At 43.8% G+C, this 21,281-nt stretch overlaps 1 protein-coding gene across 6 annotated transcripts; it reads left to right on the forward strand.

Annotated features, from left to right (window-relative positions):
* Positions 1–2,217: 2,217 nt before the first annotated feature.
* Positions 2,218–21,158, forward strand: LOC124038051 (terminal uridylyltransferase 4-like). Of its 6 annotated transcripts, none has more exons than XM_046353442.1 (30): positions 2,218–2,347; positions 3,642–4,202; positions 4,368–4,540; positions 7,207–7,323; positions 7,606–7,783; positions 9,018–9,106; positions 9,478–9,529; positions 10,625–10,694; positions 10,948–11,074; positions 11,380–11,499; positions 11,693–11,878; positions 12,454–12,628; positions 12,963–13,636; positions 13,897–14,047; positions 14,491–14,577; positions 14,695–14,798; positions 14,922–14,979; positions 15,119–15,222; positions 16,365–16,467; positions 16,609–16,709; positions 16,867–16,944; positions 17,104–17,281; positions 17,371–17,418; positions 17,529–17,611; positions 17,870–18,006; positions 18,290–18,450; positions 19,242–19,327; positions 19,597–20,203; positions 20,540–20,710; positions 20,910–21,158. In XM_046353442.1, the coding sequence occupies exons 2-30, from the start codon at positions 3,728–3,730 to the stop codon at positions 20,996–20,998; spliced, it is 4,782 nt and encodes a 1,593-aa protein (XP_046209398.1). In that variant the 5' UTR covers positions 2,218–2,347; positions 3,642–3,727; the 3' UTR covers positions 20,999–21,158. The 6 variants fall into 6 exon arrangements, 5 of the variants coding, with proteins under 5 accessions (XP_046209398.1, XP_046209400.1, XP_046209401.1 ...); XM_046353444.1 differs by having other exon boundaries at positions 17,870–17,985; XM_046353445.1 differs by having other exon boundaries at positions 3,642–4,127.
* Positions 21,159–21,281: the final 123 nt, after the last annotated feature.

The raw sequence follows: 21,281 nt of genomic DNA on the forward strand, positions 1-21,281 counted from the left end.
TACTTTACTGGATTAAAGACTCTGTTTTCGCCAAGTCGCTTTTGGGTCCTCATTCACCTGCATAACACCCACAACATGATGCTGCCACCCCTGTGCTTCACGGTTGGGATGGTGTTCTTCGGCTTGCAAGCCTCCCCCTTTTTCCTCAAAACATAACGATGGTCATTATGGCCAAACAGTTCTATTTTTGTTTCATCAGACCATAGGGCATTTCTCCCAAAATTATGATCTTTGTCCCCATGTGCAGTTGCAAACCGTCATCTGGCTTTTTTAAGGCGGTTTTGGAGCAGTAGTTTCTTCCTTGCTGAGCGGCCTTTCAGGTTGTGTCGATATAGAACTAATTTTACTGTGGATATAGATAATTTTTTACCTGTTTCCTCCAGCATCTTCACAAGGTCCTTTGCTGTTGTTTTGGAATTGATTTGCAGTTTTCGCACCAAAGTACGTTTATCTCTAGGAGACAGAATGTGTCTCCTTCCTGGGCGGTATGACGGCTGCGTGGTCCCATGGTGTTTATACTTGCGTACTATTGTTTGTTCAGATGAACGTTTGTAAATTGCTCCCAAGGATGAATCAGACTTGTGGAGGTCTACAATTTTTTTCTGAGATCTTGGCTGATTTCTTTTGATTTTCCCATGATGTCAAGCAAAGAGGCACCGAGTTTGAAGGTAGGCCTTGCAGTACATCCAGAGATACACCTCCATCATTACTTTAAGATATGAAGGTCAGTCAATCTGGAAAATTTCAATAACTTTTTTTCTTCAAGTGCAGTCGCAAAAACCATCAAGCGCTATGATGAAACTGGCTCGTATGTGGACCGCCACAGGAAAGGAAGATCCAGAGTTACCAGAGGATAAGTTCATTAGAGTTTCCAGACTCAGAAATTGCAGCCCAAATAAATGCTTCAGAGTTCAAGTAACAGACACATGTCAACATCAACTGTTCAGAGGAGAGTACGTGTATCAGGCCTTCATGGTCGAATTGCTGCAAAGAAACCACTACTAAAGGACACCAATAAGAAGAAGAGACTTGCTTGGGCCAGGAAACACAAGCAATGGACATTAGACCAGTGGAAATCTGTCCTTTGGTCTGATGAGTCCAAATGAGAGATTTTTAGTTCCAACCGCTGTCTCTTTGTGAGACGCAGTGTAGGTGAACGGATGATCTCTGCATGTGTGGTTCCCACCGTGAAGCATGGAGGAGGAGGTGTGATGGTGTGGGGGTGCTTTGCTGGTGACACTGCCTGTGATTTATTTAGAGTTCAAGGCACACTTAACCAGCATGGCTAGCACAGCATTCTGCAGTGATATGCCATCCCATCTGGTTTGCGCTTAGTGGAACTATAATTTGTTTTTCAACAGGACAATGACCCAAAACACCTCCAGGCTGTGTAAGGGCTATTTGACCAACAACGAGAGTGATGGAGGGCTGCATCAGATGACCTGGCCTCCACAATCAGATGACCTGGCCTCCCGACCTCAACCCAATTGAGATGGTTTGGGATGAGTTGGACTGCAGAGTGAAGGAAAAGCAGCCAAATAGTACTCAGCATATGAGGGAACTCCTTCAAGACTGTTGGAAAAGCTGATTGAGAGAATGCCAAGAACGTGCAAAGGTGTCATCTAGGCAAAGGGTGGCTACTTTGAAGAACCCAAAATATAAAAAAACATTCGGAATTGTTTAACACTTTTTTGGTTACTACATGATTCCATATGTGTTATTTCATAGTTCTGATGTCTTCACTATTATTCTACAATGTAGAACATAGTAAAAAAAAATAAAGAAAAACCCTGGAATGAGTAGGTGTGTCCAAATGTTTGACTGGTACTGTATGTTTCAGTAAGAGTGTATTTTTAGCATTTATAGCGATGGTTATCAACTGTACTGCAGGGATGGAACATAAGTGGCAGAGAAATTGAGGTTGTGGTGGCAGCTGCAAAGAGGTATTTGGGTATATGAGATTTGACCTCAGAAGAGTTACATGGTGTGTTAAGAGGTGGTGTCCCATCCTTTCAGGTTGTTGGCCTGAAGTAGGACTAAATATATTTAGATCGGGGAGTAGGGTGGTGTTTTTTTTTTTTTAGTGAGTGTAGCGTTAAATGGTAGGGTATTGTTTTTTAAGCAAAGAATAAGGGAGTTATACTCCAGTCTAGTAGGTGGCGGTAATGCAACATTTATTGGATGACAACCGCCGTTAAACCTCATGGAAGAAGACAAAGTGTCGAGGGATTAACATGGCGTCTATGATTGCTGTGTTGATCGGGGCCGTAGATGAGAAAAACAATATACTGAACAGGAAGATAAATACGGTCTAGGTCCATTTTCAGCTAAAAACCTGCATATTACAGTAAGGCATTAGATATTATTTGTGGACGTTTTTGACGTGCATCAGTTTTATAGAGTACCTAGCTAGTAAAACAATTGTCAATAGAAACGCTAAGCCGCCAGCGGATATATGTCTAGTTTGCGAACTAACCAGCCATCCATGTATTAGGTACTTAAGTAGCTGTCGGTTAGCAAAAACATTTGCTCGCGAGCAAGGAAGTCCGTGCGCGAGCTGGCGGATATGTATTTGTCTCGAGGCGTTTTTAATACGTTTTAGTTTGCTGTTTCTGCAGGGTGTCTCGCTGTGCCAGAAGGCCCTTTCGCGATGTGGTTTGGTTTCTTAATAAACAAGTGCTTCAGCCATGGTTTTGTTCAGCTAGATGCTTATAGCAACGCGGGTGTATTTACATACACTAGCGTTGCTCCGAATTGTATTGGGTTGCACAGAAAACTGTCCGCGGGAAGCCCGTAGTTAAATAAAATAAATAATAATTTAAACTTACTGTGCTGGTTGGACATTATGAAAACATTGAATTTGAAACTAAATGTAAGTTATAGGAATGTATTGTAAGTGTAATGAAACAGCAGGGAGTAGGTCTCGAGCCCGAGGTCCGGCGCGCTATCGACTGTGCAGCAAAAGCATGCGGGTCGAGGGTTCGAGACCTGCTCCCCCTGTTTCATTACAGTATTATTAAACGGACTTTCCAAACGTGGGACTATTGTAGAACCACTTCCTCTCTGGTTACCTCATGTCAATATAAAAGTCCCCCACAAGTTATTCCTTTTTCGTCCATGTAATAGTGCAGGACTTTTATTTTGATATGAGGTTAATATGTTTACAACAGACCTACGTTTTGGAAACTGTTTAATAATACGTGTTTTTAGCTACATATTTTGTTAACTTCTGGCTTTTTGGGCTACCCAATACTATTGGAAGCAATGCTAGTGTATGTAAACGCAAAGCGTTGCTAAAAGCAGCTACTAACCAACTAGCGTTAACTACGCCCTTTGTTATATTGTAATAATGTGTCTTTGCAATGAACACAGCTAGTTATAATTTGACCTTTTTCTGAACTGGTCCAACTAACCATATATTTTCCTAGCTTAGATGCACTCTTGTTTAATCAGGCCTTTGGGACTTCATTGCAGCAAAGGTTTTGCCACTGTCTACTTTCTCAGTTCCTCTTATCAATACCCAATTAGTTCAATATATGATTTGATAGTATTACTATTTAGTATATAATAATAGTTTTGGCAATTGCTCTTCTAAGGTAAATGTAGGTAATGCCAACAATGAATGCATTTAATCTCCACAGGTTTTCGTTGGACTAGCTGCCTCACGAGACCCTGATCATCCTCAATACAGAGTAGCAGTTGGAGTGGGAGAGGACAGGATCGAGGCATGGAGGAGTCAAAAAGCCCATTAAAATCAGTCAAGCCCTCTCGCAACGAGGCCAAGGGATCCAAAGCTTCATCCTCTGCCAGCTCCAGGCCCCTGAAAGAGACTCCAGCCCAGAGAGAGTGCCCCAAGCCTGCCACTGCCTGTCGGAGCAAGGAGCACATTACCGCAGCCAGGGAAGAGCATAAGGACCAAGGCAGTAACTGTGGGACAGGCAGAGCCTCCACTGCCAGCCCTCAGAACCCAGGGAGAGGGAAGCCTCGTAGGCCAACTGGTAGGGCCAACTCTGGGGAGAGGGGGAAGGTGAGACTTGCAGGCCAGCGGCAGCAGAGGGGTGATGCTAGGCCCTCGTTGGTTACAGGATGCAGCCCGGCTGGTGTAGGTAGAGACACAGGAGACACAGGTATGGTGGCCACTTCATCTGAAGAAGGCCTTACTTTACAGACCAAGACAAGTCCATTGAAGGAGAAGTCACCGTGTGAGTTATTCTATACTTTACATAACTATAGGTTAATGTTTGAGTCATTAGCCGCTATAATAAGTCTCTGTTGGAGACCTCTTGTTGTTTTGCCATGGAAACTATTTTTGGTCAAAATATTTGTTTCCTACAGCTGTTTCATATTCTGCCTGTCTGTGTTTGCAGGTGAGAAGGCTGGTGCTGTGGTGGGCACGGGGCAGCCTGCATTGGAGGTCACTGTGGTGGGGTCAGGGGTCAACGAGCGTGGTCAGGGTAGAAACATGACCTCTGAGCAGAAGCTGGGTCTCAGACAGGCTGAGGAGCGCCTCTACAGAGACTACATACACAGACTGGTCAAGGTGAGGAGAGAAAATAAGTTACCTCAGTTTGTATCAGTCAACTGTTGTCTGTATGTATTGTCTGTATCAGTTACTGGAATTTATGTACACAATTGCACATTTAAGGCAGCTTCAGTCTCAAGTTAGATCAGTCTGATGGTGCTGAGCGATTAACCAACATTTTGGTTATTTTTTATTTTTTAAGCAGCTAACTGACAAATAACCTCTTTCAGCTAGGGAGCACTATTTTTATGTTTTTAAAAATAGGCCCATATGCTAGAATATGCATATAATTGACAGATTGTGCTAGAAAACACTCTAAAGTTTCCAAAACTGTCAAAATATTGTCTGAGTATAACAGAACTGATATTGCAGGCGAAACCTGAGTTTTGCTTGCGTAACACAGTGGGGCAGCCATTGACTCTCCCTCTCCTACTGAAAAAGAGACAGTGCCGGTAGATATATTATCGATTATTTATTTTAAAAACAACCTGAGGATTGATTATAAAAATACGCTTGACATGTTTCTGTGGACATTTCGTCTGCGTTGTCGTGACCGCTCGAGCCTGTGGATTTCTGAACATAACGCGCCAAGCAAACAGAGTTATTATGGATATAAAAATAATCTTTATGGAACAAAAGGAACATTTATTGTGTAACTGGGAGTCTCGTGAGTGAAAACATCCGAAGATCATCATAGGTAAGCGATTCATTTTTTTAAAATTGCTTTTCTGATTTTCGTGACCCAGCTACTTTGATGCTAGGTATTCATAATGTTTTGTTTAGTCATCGATAAACTTACACAACAGCTTGGATTGCTTTCGCTGTAAAGCATATTTACCAAATCTGACAAGACAGGTGGATTAACAAAATGCTAAACTGTGTTTTGCTATATTGCACTTGTGATTTCATGAATATAAATATTTTTAGTAATATTATTTGTGTGGCGATATGGAATTCAGCGGTTGTTGATGACAATTATCCCGCTAAAGGGAAGGGTAGCGTCAAGAAGTTAAGAACAAGTTTATCTTTAATGCAACCGCTGTGTCAGATTTTAAAAATGCTTTATGGCAAAAACACAATATTGAATAATCTGAGAACAGCGTTCAGCCACAAAAACAAGCCATACAGTTACCTGCCAAGTTGTGGAGTCAACAAAAGTCATAAATAGCATTATAAATCTTCACTTACCTTTGCTGATCTTCGTCGGAATGCACTCCCAGGACTCACACAAGAAATTTTAGTTTGGTTCGAATACGTCCATATTTATGTCCAAATACCTACGTTTTGTTCGCGCGTTTAGTTCACTTTTCCAAAGGCACAATGCGTGAGCGCAAAATCCAGACGAAAAGTCGTGTTCCATTACAGTTTGTAGAAACATGCCAAACAATGTTTACAACATTTTTATAATACATCTTCAATAATATTCCAACTGGACAATAGCGTATTCATTACAGAGGAAAAAGAAGGAACGGCGCTCCCGTGTGACCGGCCGTAAACAACTGATTTGCCTCAGCCTAGTCCACTTGTTGAAACAGCTCTTATTCGACACCCTTCCACAATAGAAGCCTCAATCAACTTTCTAAAGACTGTTGGCATCTGCTGGAAGCCTTGGGAAGTGCAATCTGGCCCCATAGACACAGCATATTGGATAGGCAATCACATAAGTGAAACTACAAACCTCAGATTTCCCACTTCTTGGTTGGATTTTGTCTCAGGGTTTCGCCTGCCATATGAGTTCTGTTATACTCACAGACATCATTCAAACAGTTTTAGAAACTTCAGAGGGTTTTCTATCCAATACCACTAATATGCATATATTAGCATCTGGGGCAGAGTAGCAGGCAGTTTACTCTGGGCACCTTATTCATCCAAGCTACTCAATACTGCCCCCCTGTCACCAAGAAGGTCAATTATTTGAATTCCATTTAGTTTTTTTCCTGTCAGCTCGATGTTCAGTTTCTGTAGAGATAAATCAGATTAAGCCGAACTGTGCAATATGGTAGGGAGTTGTAGTTTCCAACAGCCCAATATTTGACATAGTTTAGCAGAGAAAATTGGGTAATTAACTACAATGAGCATAATCCATTGCACGCCTGCTTACTTGTCTATGTGGAACAGACACAGAGACCTAGTTGGCACAGAGAGAAAAGAACACATGAGAGGGGTAGAAAGCAGTTGCTTTGCAAAGGTGTACTTGAAAATGCATGATCTAAGTGATTTGATATAGTTGGTAGCCTGTTCAGCAGTCATAAAAGTAGGCCGTTTTTACTTTGAAGAACTTATCAAATTGTGATTTTGTCTGACAGCATAGGCAGCAGCTCTATAGAGACGAGGACTTGGAATAAATAGTCATCCAATTTAATATTTTATTAAAGTAATGCGAATATATTATGGCTAAGGGATAAGCAGTAATGGTCTGTCACTACCATCATGGGATTTCTATTGTTTTATTCTGTGTTGCAGTATTCAAACCACAATGCATAGTGCATTTAATGTTGAAGTCTTATCAACTTGTAATTGGTTAATTAGAATTATCACCAGGTAAAACTGTTTCAATGCTAATAGTCAACAGCTCAAGACGTAGAGTTAAGATTTCCATGTCTACAGGGCAGAGGGGTGGGGCACTATCATGTCATACTCTCTTACATGTGATTGGTTTCACTGCTCTATCTCCGCCACCACAGCCGTCTCCTGAATACCCTAACTTCCAGTATCTATGCAAGCTGTGTTCTGTACACATTGAGAACATACAGGGGGCACACAAACACATCAAGGAGAAAAGACACAAGAAGAACATCATGGTGAGAGAAAAAGCTACTTTTATTTAATTTCTCATAATTATCATGTTCTCCGACGACAACTGATGTGTAGTGTAACTTAGAAGGGAAACCTAGGCGGTTATTTCCATTTTTATGACATTTTATAAGTGGAAATGTTTACTTGAGGTGGAGCTTATTGATGTGTGTGTGTCTGTTTATTTTTCCTCCCCCACCCAGAATTCTCCCTAGTCAATTAGACAGGGCCATTGGATATTTGTATTCACCTTGCCTTTGTCCCTCTCCCCTGTGCTGTAACTGTTTTAGGATAAGCAGGAAGAGAATGAGCTGCGGGCGCTGCCTGCCCCCTTCCCAGCCCAGCTGGGAGCCGTTGACGCAGCCGTCCTCCGGGCGGCCAACCAACACGGCATCTCAGAGCAGGACTTCCTGGTGCGACAGGAAGTGGTCGACAGGATGGAGAAGATCATCCAGCAGCACCTCTCAGGTAACCAACTCTTCCTATCCTTCTGTCTCCTCCCTGTCATCTAGGCCTCTGATCTACAAAGTCTGAATGGGTGAACGCTGTGCAACCGCAGCTGGTCTTTCTCTTCCATGTGTGTGTCCAATAATGTCCACTTCACTTTCATGCGCATTTATTGTGTAACTGGGAGTCTGCGCATGTCACGTGTGGCAGCTGTGGCAGTGTTTTCCCCTTACTGCCACAATGACATGCAGATCATTATGCATTGATATTAGGGCTGGGCGATATGGCCTAAAACTCATCTATATATATATATTTTTTTAAATTTATGGGCGGTTCACGATATATATCAACAAACAAAATATTCTCTCTAAAGAAGCTTTTTTCTGTACAATTTGATGGTCAAATACACTGAATTTATACCTAGGCCGAATTATATGCTTTCCACAACCATAAGACCCACTAATAATTTAAATATTTTATCAAAATAGTTGTACCTGCTTTTTTTTGTTTTGTTGCAATAATCACTGATCTGTCTGTAAAAATGCCCTTTTTGTTACACATTTATACAGAACCATGCACAATGCACATTCACTAATAATGTAACAGGCATAAAATAAACACCCGACTCATGAACAGTCTCTCAGGCACAATCCCAGATGCTAGTGAGTAGCCAGCTAATATTTATATTTCAAGTTTAGTCCACTTAGATCATGGTATAATTTCACAAGCTCTTTCCCTAAACAGCTAGTATTTTATTTTTTAATTTCTTTCCCTAAACAGCTAGTATAACAATCATTATTTGACAAAAATGCTGCTAGCGATACGTGGTACGGTAATGTGCGCGCGACAAACTGAGCATTAATTCTTATATATATAATAATATATGCCATTTAGCAGACGCTTTTATCCAAAGCGACTTAGTCATGTGTGCATACATTCTACGTATGGGTGGTCCCGGGGATCGAACCCACTACCCTGGCGTTACAAGCGCCATGCTCTACCAACTGAGCTACAGAATGATTGTGCATTGGTACATTTTAGTCGTGTCTGCTGTTCAAAACATTTTGAAAAAGGGAACAGGCGTCTGTCCGGTGAACGGCGCGAACAGGATGCTAAGGCCACTGACATGTTCCCTAGTGGTATCGCGATACTTGTCCTGCTATCGTATGATGAGTGAAACGTTGGTATCGTGACAACACTAGTAGGGAGATATGATCTGAAGCATGTATAATGCTGTTTAATGTTTCTTATCCAGTTTGCTCCCTTCGGCTCTACGGCTCCTGTCTCACCCGATTTGCCTTCAAGACAAGTGACATTAACATTGACGTCACTTACCCCTCCACTGTAAGTCTTCGTTGTGTTCTCACCTAACCACTAATGCAAGTTATGTAAATGTAAAGTAGGCTATTCGAGACTATTGGGACACAGCCTTGGTTTGCATCAATCACCTCAATGTCAGTCTGTATCAGATGATCAGCGATTGCTCTTCAACGTGATTGTCTTGGATAGGATTGAACTGATTTTGGCTAGTGCTTATTAGTTAAGAGGATCCAAGTTCCTGTGAATAATAGGACTTAATAGGACACTGCAAAACACATTTAATAGGACCGAACCGAGTTCACCAAATTGACACCCCTAATGAATGCATTTGATTGAATATGATCAACTAATGCCGACCATGACTAACAAATGTCATGCTGTTGTTGTCTCTCCAGATGACCCAACCAGATGTGCTGATACTAGTACTGGAAATCCTGAAGAACAGCAGTGAGTGTTGAACAGCCCTGCATGAATAAACACTGTCGGTGTAGAGAGCGACTGTAGATTCAGCACAAGGAGGATTGTGTTGTGGCACCGGGCAGAGTCAGTGAGCTCTTTGTTCCAGCCCACAGGCCAGAGCAGGGAAGAGTAGAGCTGTACTGAGTTCTGTGTTAGACTGGAGAGTCCATATTAACCTGTTACGAATCCCTTTTGGCCCGACAGTCTAGGGGGGATGGTAATGAGATCCGTAACATAACTCATGCAAATTATTATTGTGACAAAGTAAAAGTGTGAACGAAATAACCACGACAACAGAAATCTACCGTCAAACTCTAGGTTTATTTATAAACACACGGTAATGGGGGGAGCAGGAAAAGGGGCTGAGCTGGACCCAAGGAAAGAAACAATAAATATACAAAAACACACCCCTAAGCTAGACTAGCCTACTTTAACAACAACTAACTAACTAACCAAAAATACAGTGGGTGGTCCGCCCAGTTCTAACTAGTGTATTTAACAAAGTTCACCTACGGGTAGTGTATGCCCATGGGCGACTTGTCTTGGTTTCCCCCTTTTCCCACCAGCAATCAAACACAAACACCATAAACAAAAACAATACTCACAGGTGATGACAAAGTGCTATGAGGTGCTTAAACAAGAGAGGTTTAAGACACAAAGCGAGAGTGAAATACAGAGACCTACAGACATGGCATTTACAGAGAGATTGAGCTGAGCTTTAGAACAAACAAATGATGGGGTTTTTAAACCATGGGAAGGAACTGTGATAGGTCAGGAAATAGGAGGAGGTGTGTCTTCTGATTGATGATTGATTGTTGACTGATTGGGGAGTGATGGTTTTCACCTGTGAGGGGAGAAGGAGAGAAAAGAAACACACACACAGGATAACTGTATCCGTAACAAACCTCTTTGAATGAAGAATGTTGCTATGAAACGAGAACATTTATAGAAAACCTGATAACTAATGCATGTTAGTTTTAATACAACCCCTCTTTTTTTCCCCAGAAGTTACAGTATGTCAATTGGGAGTCATGTTGTTGTCTTTGAGTTTGGGAGCAGTCAAAGAATATTTTCTCTTTACAGCTGAATATTCTGAGGTGGAGTCTGACTTTCATGCCAAAGTTCCGGTTGTGTTTTGCAGAGATGTCAACAGGTCAGTGGAATGTCAACTCTGCCGCTTTCTATTAGCTACACTTTTATCTATTTACAACATACTACTGTTTGAAATATCCTCTGACTTACTGGTTGCTGGATGGTTTTCATTCCTGGGCACATTATAGCAATACATTTTGCAACCGAAAACAAAAAAAAAGAGTTTTTTTCAGGTAGCCCCTCTCTGTTTCAGTCAGTTTTCTTCCGTTTGGTGCCTAATGAACACAACCCTGATGAGTTTGTTGTCTCCACAGTAGGTTGTTGTGCACGGTGAGTGCAGGTAATGACGTAGCCTGCCTCACTACTAACCACCTGGCTGCCCTGGCTAGACTGGAACCCAGACTGGTGCCTCTGGTCCTGGCCTTCCGCCTCTGGGCTAAGGTAAGGCTGGCCTGGGGGACGTTCTCTTTAATGGATAGTATGCCATCATAGATACCATTTACATCATATCTAGTGCTTTTGATGATTACACTTTTTCAATGTTCAGGCCTTTGCTGACGGAACCTAAACCTCTTCATACCAACAGTTCTTAAAGTTGACTGTGTTTGTCTGTGGGTGTCATTGTAATGAGTCAATGATATGATATGCTCGACATACCTTTGCATACTGTGGCTTTAGTTGTTTTGATGACCCCAACAGCCCCTGACCAGAGACAATTCTATATTTGGTTGTTTCTGTTCATCTAGTTGTGCCACATTGACTGCCAGGCGGAGGGGGGTATCCCCTCTTACTCCTTCTCTCTCATGGTCATCTTCTTCCTCCAACAACGCAGGGAGCCCATCCTCCCTGTCTACTTCGGCTACTGGGTAGGTGACACCACAGAAATATATTAACTAGAGTGGACATCGTTCTCTTTGTGACTCGTTCTATTTTAATAGAACTGGTCACCATTATGACAGGCACATTTTGAAGGTAATAAATGACTTTGAAGTGACAAGTCATCACATGTTGCTGGCTTTTCTGTTGTTGATAGCTAAGCTATGTTGTGTTCTGTTTGAGATTGAAGGCTTTGACGTGAAGCATGTGGACGAGTACCATCTGACTGGGATAGAGATGGATATATTTGTGGGGTGGGAGCACAGATCCCCCAGTGCAGAGGGACGGGGGGACGGCAGGGGGGAAGGACGGAAGGCCACGTCTGAGCAAAAGAAACCTGATGTGAAGACCCGGCATGTAGCGGGGAAGGTGAGTAGTCCGGGAGGGGAGGGTCTACTCACCGGCTCTGCAAACAGCACGCTCGCACTATGGTCGAGTTCTGAATTTCTTCACTTTTCCCAAAAAGTGTACACTTGCTCACTCTCCCCTTTATGGATTTATTAGAAAAAAAGTGTACACTTGCTCACTCCCCTTTATGGATTTATTAGGAAAAAAAGTGTACACTTGCTCACTCTCCCCTTTATGGATTTATTAGAAAAAAAGTGTACACTTGCTCACTCTCCCCTTTATGGATTTATTAGGAAAAAAAGTGTACACTTGCTCACTCTCCCCTTTATGGATTTATTAGGAAAAAAAGTGTACACTTGCTCACTCTCCCCTTTATGGATTTATTAGATTGTTTTGAAATCTGACACCAGTCTTTTGGTAACACTTAATGACAACTTTCATAAGTACACAGTCCATGAAGGGAAGTGAGCGAGGAGAGAATGTGACCGTTACTATGGCTTTCAAGAATCAGAATGTTTTTATTTTGTTTATGGCGCTTCCTGAACTAAGCCGACGTCATTGACATGGTGTATTTCCCACTCTCTGTCCCTCCCCAGACGCGTCTATCCCTGGACCTGGGTAAGGGTGTTTCCCTGGGCCAGTTGTGGCTAGAGCTGCTGAGGTTCTACACGCTGGAGTTCCCCCTGGAGGAACACATCATCAGCATCCGCCTCAAAGAACATCTCTCGAGAGAGATGAAGAACTGGCCCCGACGCAGGCTGGCGATCGAGGGTAAGTGACAGAGAGGGGAGGGGAGAGACCGCTGAATGGGGGTGTATTCGGACAGGTGAAACGATAGAAACGTACTGAATAGAGCTGACATGTCATTGTATTCTACATGACAGACAATCCGGTTATACATCTTTATGTGACTAGCTCTCCTCCTTTGTTACCTATTTTGTCATTACTATTTGTCTCCCTCGATGAGCCTGCTGAAGTACCAGGGGTTAATAGGTTGGGGTTGGAAAGGTCAGAAAGACCTCATATTTTTTTAGATATCTCAGTGAGTTTCTACACCCCACTACCACCTTTTCAAGTCGTCATCCTCCATTTCCTCTTCTCTCAGATCCGTTTGCCCCGAAGAGGAACGTCGCACGCAGCCTCAACAGTCAAATGGTCTTTGAGTACATCCAGGAGCTCTTCCGCACCGCCTACAAATACTTTGCCTGCCCGCAGAGCAAGGACCGGAACGCAGTGGAGTGGCAGAGAGGCAAGAATACAACCAAACATGAGGGCATGAAGTGGGAGGAAGGCGAAAGAAAGGGTGGAGAAGACGGGTCTGAGAAGAGTGGAGGTGGACAGGGCGATGGGAATGAAGGGAAAAGTCAGAGCTCTGAGACAGGTCAGAAGGAGGATGGTGAGAGTGATGAAGGGGAACGGGCTGAGCGGACATTGAATGGCGGGCTTATGGACTTGGTCCTTAGTTGTGGGGGGGCTTCAACGGATGGGGCTGTAGCGGAGCCTGGCACCACTCTGGAGCCTTGCTCCGCCTCAACCCACAACGGCCTACTGGATGGGGCTGTAGCGGAGCCTGGCACCACTCTGGAGCCTTGCTCCGCCTCAACCCACAACGGCCTACTGGATGGGGCTGTAGCGGAGCCTGGTACCGCTCTGGAGCCTTGCTCCGCCTCAACCCAGAACGGCCTACTGGATGGGGATGAAGAGGAGGAGAAGCAGGGACACATTGCACCAGAGGACCTGCACTATATCTTCGACAGAATGATCTTCACTGGCGGAAAGGTAACACTTGTTTTCCAATGGACAACGTAAATTCTATAACTGATTTGACAGCACATTTTGTATATCTATGTCATTTCCAGAACTCCTTTGCCATAAGTGTAATAGTTTGACTCATGGATTTTGGCTTAACGTTTATGAGAAAGCAGGTCTTTACCATAGTTTTCAGGTATTATCTTGAGTTTCTGGTCATTTTGAATGTTCACAGGTTCTGCTTTCCAACAGGTCAATCCTCTTTATTATTTGATTATCCCCCCCTGCAGCCTCCTACAGTCGTGTGCAGCACATGTAAGAGAGATGGCCATCTGAAGGACGAGTGTCCTGAGGACTTCAAGAAGATCGAGCTCAAACCGCTGCCCCCCATGACCGACCGCTTCAGAGACATTCTGGATGGCCTTTGTAGACTCTGCTACCGTAAGTCGTCCGCTGTTCATCATCCTTGTGCCATCTTGCAAGGAGTTTGAGTGATTTTTTTTTTTATATCCAGATTTTGTCCCAGCATATTTTTATTTTTACCTTTTTATTTAACCAGGCAAGTCAGTTAAGAATAAATTCTTATTTTCAATGACGGCCTAGGAACAGTGGGTTAACTGCCTGTTCAGGGTCAGAACGACAGATTAGTCAGCTCGGGGGTTTGAACTTGCAACCTTCCGGTTCCTAGTCCAACTCTATAACCACTAGGCTACCCTGCCGCCCCTTCTATATTATGGAGCGAAGACGGGTGTCTATAACCATACACTGTTAAAAACAATATATATACTTAAATAACACACACGGGAATACTCAAGCACGCTAAATATCATTTTTTATTTTCCTGTTTTTTTTTGTTGTTGTTAAATGTCTTGTTGTGTTTGTAGATGAGCTGTCCCCTTCCCCTGCAGAGCAGCTGAAGAGAGAGCAGATCCTGGGTAGTCTGGAGAGGCTCATACAAAAGGAGTATAATGGTACGTACAGATCACAACTGAGTTGCATATGTTAACAGCTGAGAACAGCAGTGTAAAGGAATACGGAACTTCCACTTCAGGGTGTTACTATGAAACAGTTGTGATATCATTCTACAGACAATGCCCAGCTGTGTTTGTTTGGCTCCTCCAAGAACGGCTTCGGTTTCCGTGACAGCGACCTGGACATCTGCATGACCCTGGAGGGCCATGATACAGCAGAGGTACATTAACTCACTGGACCGGCACCCATTTTGACATTTTTAAACTAAGCCTTCAGCTCTTTGTCTGATCTCATCTCCCTAGTCATTTCTGAGATGTAAATATGTCTACCTCATGTCTAACAGAAGTTGAACTGCAAAGAGATCATCGAAGGCCTAGCCAAGGTGCTAAAGAAACACACAGGTAAGAGACCAGTTTGTCCACAGCACATTACTTTGACTCCTTTCAGAATGCAAGGTTTGACTGCTTGCTATGAGTACAGAGTGTAGACAGTCATATTTTGTGACTTGGTGATTGATTAACCTGTGTTTTCCCATGTCAGGTCTGAGGAACATCCTGCCTATCACAACAGCCAAAGTGCCTATTGTGAAGTTTGAACACAGACAGAGCGGACTGGAGGCAGACATAAGCCTCTACAACACTCTGGTGAGTAAACCGACTGGTAAGCGTCAGTCACTGGTTAACAGGTCCTTTTGTAACTCAAGCTAAATTGCTATTATCTACATAATTGCCTACCAGCTTAAAACTTCTCATGGGCAGGTGAGACAGTGTCCCACCTGGCCAACATCCGGTGACATTGCAGAGCGCGAAATTCAAAAATACCAAATTCAAATATTTAACATTCTTGTATGCATTATACATCCAAATTAAGCTTAATTTATTGTTAATCCAGCCGCTGTGTCAGGCTTTACAGCGAAAGCAAACCATACGATTATCTGAGGACAGTGCCCCGCATACAAACACATGAAGATCAGATTTCAACCAGGCAGGTGCGCCACAAAAGTCAGAAATAACGACATAATAAATGCCTTACCTTTGATGATCTTCTTCTGTTGGCACTCCAAAATGTCCCAGAAACATCACAAATGGTCTTTATGTTCGATAATGTCCTTCTTTATGGCCCAAAAATGTCCATTTATTTGTTGAGTTTGATTCAGAAATACACCGGTTTCAACTCGCCCACAAAGGATCTAATAAGTTACAAACTTGGTCCAAACATTTCAAACAACGTTCCTAATCTAACCTCAGGTACCCTAAAACGTAAATAATAGATTAATACCGGACAAAAACAACGTGAATCGCGCTCCAGTTCACGCGCATCAAAACAGTAGAGTCCACCTGGAGTGACACTTACAATGAATAGCACTACTTCTTCATTTCTCCAAAAAAAAAAAACATTGAACCATTTCTAAAGACTGTTGACATCTAGTGGAATCCATAGGAACTGCAACCAGGTTCCTAATAATAAGGGTATCCCATAGAAAACAATTGGAAAATCCTATGACCTCAATTTTTTCTCCTGGATGGTTTGTCCTTGGGTTTTCCTGTGGGTTTCCATATCAGTTATGTTATACTCACAGACATTATTTTAACAGTGTTAGAAACTTTAGTGTTTTCTCTCAAAATCTACCAATCATATGCATATCCTAGCTTCTGGGCCTGATTAACAAGCAGTTTACTTTGGGCACGTTTTTCATCTAGAGGTGAAATTACTGCCCCCTACCCAAGAGGTTAAGCAATTAAATGCATGCATCTGTATGGATTCATTGGCATCAGTCCTCTTCCAGGCTCAACACAACACCAGAATGCTGGCTACCTACGCTGCCCTGGACCCTCGCGTACAGTTCCTGGGATACACCATGAAGGTGTTTGCGAAGCGCTGTGACATAGGTTACTATTATATTATTATTATTATTATATTATTATTATTATTATATTATTATTATTATTATTTATTATTATTATATTATTTATTATTATTATTATTATATTATTATATTATTTTATTATTATTATTATTATATTACATAGGTGACGCGTCCAGAGGAAGTCTGTCATCCTATGCCTACATCCTCATGGTGCTCTACTTCCTGCAGCAGAGACAGCCCCCTGTCATCCCTGTTCTCCAAGAGGTACTGTTCGCTTACCCTTTTTACAACCCCAAAAGTGGTTACAGTTGTAGCTTGTCTGTATGGACGTAGCCCACACCAACAGAACATGCCGAAAGACTTTTGTAAAAGCATTTATGAAAAACTTAAGGAAATAACCCAATGTTGGTCTTTTTCTAAGGTCTTTGATGGACATTCTGTACCGCAGAGGATGGTGGATGGTTGGAATGCCTTCTTCTTTGATGCCATTGAGGAACTGGTGAGTGGTTTGGTCATCAACACTACTGAATGTAACATCCTACATGCCTGCTTTTCCTAAATGATGTTTTCCTTGTTGCTTACTAGTCATTGTAGTCAAAAGCGTTCTCTAAAAGTTCTGAATATAATAAAGCTCACCATCTGTTGACGTCCCCCGTAGCGTCGGCGTCTGCCAGAGCTTCCGCAGAACCGCGAGACTGTGGGGGAGCTGTGGCTGGGCCTGCTCAGGTTCTACACCGAAGAGTTTGACTTTAAGGAGCTCGTCATCAGCATCCGCCAGAGGAAACGGCTCACCACCTTCGAGAAGCAGTGGACCTCCAAGTGCATCGCCATCGAAGGTAGTGAAACTATCCTTCTCAGTCACATGGTTGTGATGAGGAAAGGACCAATTTCATCTCTGATGACTGACTTTTTGACTTTTTTTTAGATCCCTTCGACTTGAATCACAATCTTGGTGCTGGAGTTTCTCGCAAAAGTAAGTGAACTATGTCTCCTAAAGTAATCCTTAGGAGGCCAATTCTGTGTTGTCTCTAGTATTTCAGTGATCGTGGTCGCTAACACCACCCCCCCCCCCTCTCTCCTCAGTGACTAACTTCATCATGAAGGCCTTTATCAACGGCAGGAAGCTGTTTGGTACTCCTTTCTACCCCCAGCCTGGCATAGAGGCGGTATGACACACATTAGATATAGGACTGTATTAACAGAGTGTTAGAGTATGAGTGCTGGTATAGGTTCATTTTTGCCTTTTTAAATGACAATGAGTAAGAATGGGACCTGATCCAAGATCGGCACTCTGAAACACATTGTAAGTATGGGCATTGTTGCCATGACACTGAGCTGCATTTATGCACACGTATCAAATGGTTCCATTTGTCTTAAGTAAAGTCTGTTCTCATGTCTAACGATGTTTTCTTCCTGTGGTGCAGAACTACTTCTTTGACTCCAAGGTGCTCACGGACGGGGAACTTGCACCTAATGACAGGTGCTGTCGGATCTGTGGCAAGATCGGTCATTACATGAAGGACTGCCCCAAAAGACGCAGGTACACAGGGAGAGAACATCAGTGAGTTTTTTTTGGAACGTGTGTGTGTGTGTGTGTGTGTGTGTGTGTGTGTGTGTGTGTGTGTGTGTGTGTGTGTGTGTGTGTGCAGACCTGGGTTCAAATACTATTTCAAACATTTTCAATACTTTGAACATTTGCTTTAGCATGCTTGCAGTGCCAGGTGTTACCGGTTTGTACTGTTGTCTGTTGGTTCTATTGCAACAGGCATAGTATATATTATTTGAACCTGTGTTGGGTAGTGTTTCCATGTTTGATTGAACTAATGTGTCATTTGTCCAAAAAGGGGGATGAAGAAGAAGGAGAACGAAAAAGAGGAGGATGTCAAGGATGGAGACGAGCATGAGCCACGGGAGCGTCGCTGTTTCCAGTGTGGTGAAATTGGTCATGTACGGCGGGACTGCCCAGAGCACCGCCACCTTAGACAGAAAGCCGCAGGGGGACCAGGTACACACACACCTCAATGTCCTTTTATTTGGTCATGTACGGCGGGACTGCCCAGAGCACCGCCACCTTAGACAGAAAGCCGCAGGGGGACCAGGTACACACACACCTCAATGTCCTTTTATTTGGTCATGTACGGCCGGACTGCCCAGAGTACCGCCACCTTAGACAGAAAGCCGCAGGGGACCAGGTACACACACACCTCAATGTCCTTTTATTTGGTCATGTACGGCGGGACTGCCCAGAGCACCGCCACCTTAGACAGAAAGCCGCAGGGGGACCAGGTACACACACACCTCAATGTCCTTTTATTTGGTCATGTACGGCGGGACTGCCCAGAGCACCGCCACCTTAGACAGAAAGCCGCAGGGGGACCAGGTACACACACACCTCAATGTCCTTTTATTTGGTCGTGTACGGCGGGACTGCCCAGAGCACCGCCACCTTAGACAGAAAGCCGCAGGGGGACCAGGTACACACACCTCAATGTCCTTTTATTTGCACTACTTTTTAATGGGTACAGGTGACGTAATGTATATTAACTGATGCCAAAGAAAATACTGTACCAAGTTTGACTATGGTTGTGTTTAGAAGCTCAACTTTATTTGAGTGGTCCACAATGTTTTATTTATTTATTATCTGAGCTAGTGGATCAGAGTATTTACCAGCTATGTCTACAGTAACTAACTCATGATTAAAGACCTGTATTTTCTCATTACTAGTACGGCCCAGCACAGGGCAGCAGTGGGACAGAGTGATGTATGTGGTGGTTGGTTTCTCTGTTTCCCACACAGTGCGAGCCATGGTAAGCTCCCAGTCCATCCCCATCCCCCAACCTCCCCAGGACCTCCCTGGACGCACCAGACAACCTTCCGAATGTGTGAGTACAACAGGGAATTGTCTCGCTCCCACTTAGCCACCCTAACCATGTTCAAATGTAATGAATGAGTACTGTTGCAGCTAGCTTCTTTATCTATCAATGTATGTATGTATGTATGTATGTATGTATGTATGTATGTATGTATGTATGTATGTATGTATGTATGTATGTATGTACGATACATTTATTTTAATTTTTTTCTGTCTTTCCCACTACCTCCTGCTCCCTTGCTGTCTCTCCAACTCTGCTCTCTCGGTCTCTCTGTCCAGTCTGATTCCCGCCAGACTCCGCCCTATTCCCCTCAGCCCACCCTGTTCTCCCAGGGTTCGAGCCAATCCTCCAGCTCCCCCCAGCCCTCCTCTTCCAAGACCTCCACCTCCGCTGGAGGGGTACCCCACAAGCAGCCCCAACATCCCCAGGTTCCCCTCTCACTCTTTAGCTTCCCTTCCACCCACCCAAGCCAGTACCACCACCCTGGAGCTCTCACTGCTCTGGGGCTACTGCCATCCCACCACAACCAGCACCAATCACACCTGTCCCAGGGACACCAGGCCCATCACCAACCTCACCACCCCTCCATCTCATGGCCCATCCATGGCCCCGTCCTCCAGACCTCCAGTGGCCCCGAAGGGCCCTCCCCGCCCAGCCTAAAATTTCCCTTACGCCAGACCCCCGGGCAAGGGAATGGGAACACAGGCCCAGGGGGTTCTCCGCTGGGTGGCAGCCCCATGAACCTCAATGACCCCAGCATCATCTTCGCCCAGCCGGCGGGGAGGCCCATGGGCTTGGGAGGAGGGCCGGGACTGGATGGGCACTGGCACAACCACCTGGCACAGCAAGGGGCACTGGTGGCTAATGGCACTGTGGGCAAGTCAGGTACACACTGGGTGGCACTGTCTGTCTGTTAGGTCTGACTGTCTGTGTCAGTCTGTCCACGGCTTGGTTTATTTGTCTGACTGTGGTCAGATTCTGTCCTTGTTCCTGGAGTCTTTAGCAGTAACTGTTTCCCTGTTAACGGTGCTGATTGTGTGGTCAGGTAAGAGACACCAGTGGTTTTGCCAACACACTTAATTTACTGTTCACAAAAAACTGGTGCTAGGACAGAAGGATATTATCAAATTATTGTAGTTGGCTTAGTTATTTGTTTTCAATTCCAAGGATGTTTTGCTGTACCGAATTTGAAGACCTCTCCATTCCTCCCTCCCCCCGCAGATCCGGGCTACCAGACCCAGTTTGGGGGGGTGAGTCAGCAGGGCTCTAGGAATTGGGAGCACAGCAACGCAGCCCACTACTCCCAGTCCCCGTCCTACCGCATGCCACAGAAGTTCATCCAGCAGGGCAACGGATGCTACCCACAACCCGGCAAGCACGTCATGTCCCAAAGTAAGAGGCTCAGAAAGCGAGAGGAGAGAGGGAGAGCGAGAGACGGACAAAGGGTCAAGAGACGTACTGCTAGGATGCCACCTCTCATTTAGTATACTTTTTTACTAAATGTAATCTAAATAATTTACCCCTTCAATCTTAAAAAAATACCCCTACAGCAGTTAACTTTACTTCCTTGTTTGTCTTGACTCCGCCCCAGGTTCTGTGGTGCACCCCAGTCAGCATTTCCCGCTCCTCCCCCACGGACGACGACATGTCAACCTCAATTACATCCAACAGAAGAAATGAACTTTGAACTCTGCTCCCATAGCATATCCATTCAATTAGTTTTTTATGGTCCTTCACCATGACGAAACAAAAACGATATAATCGAACATGTGCATCATTTGGTCACACTACTTTTTAAATGAATTTGATCATTTTTGTTAAAAAAAAATTACATTTTTTCCTTTGGTCTCCTTACATTGATTTGTGATACAAATGTCATATTTTAATAACCCCATTTTTAAAGGGGTTCAGAAAGTGTGTATTTTATTGTGTAAAGGAAGTAGGTAAAAAATATTAGCTGTAC

The sequence above is a fragment of the Oncorhynchus gorbuscha genome, linkage group LG06 (assembly GCF_021184085.1).
Source record: "Oncorhynchus gorbuscha isolate QuinsamMale2020 ecotype Even-year linkage group LG06, OgorEven_v1.0, whole genome shotgun sequence".
In the NCBI taxonomy this organism is placed as follows: Eukaryota; Metazoa; Chordata; class Actinopteri; order Salmoniformes; family Salmonidae; genus Oncorhynchus; species Oncorhynchus gorbuscha.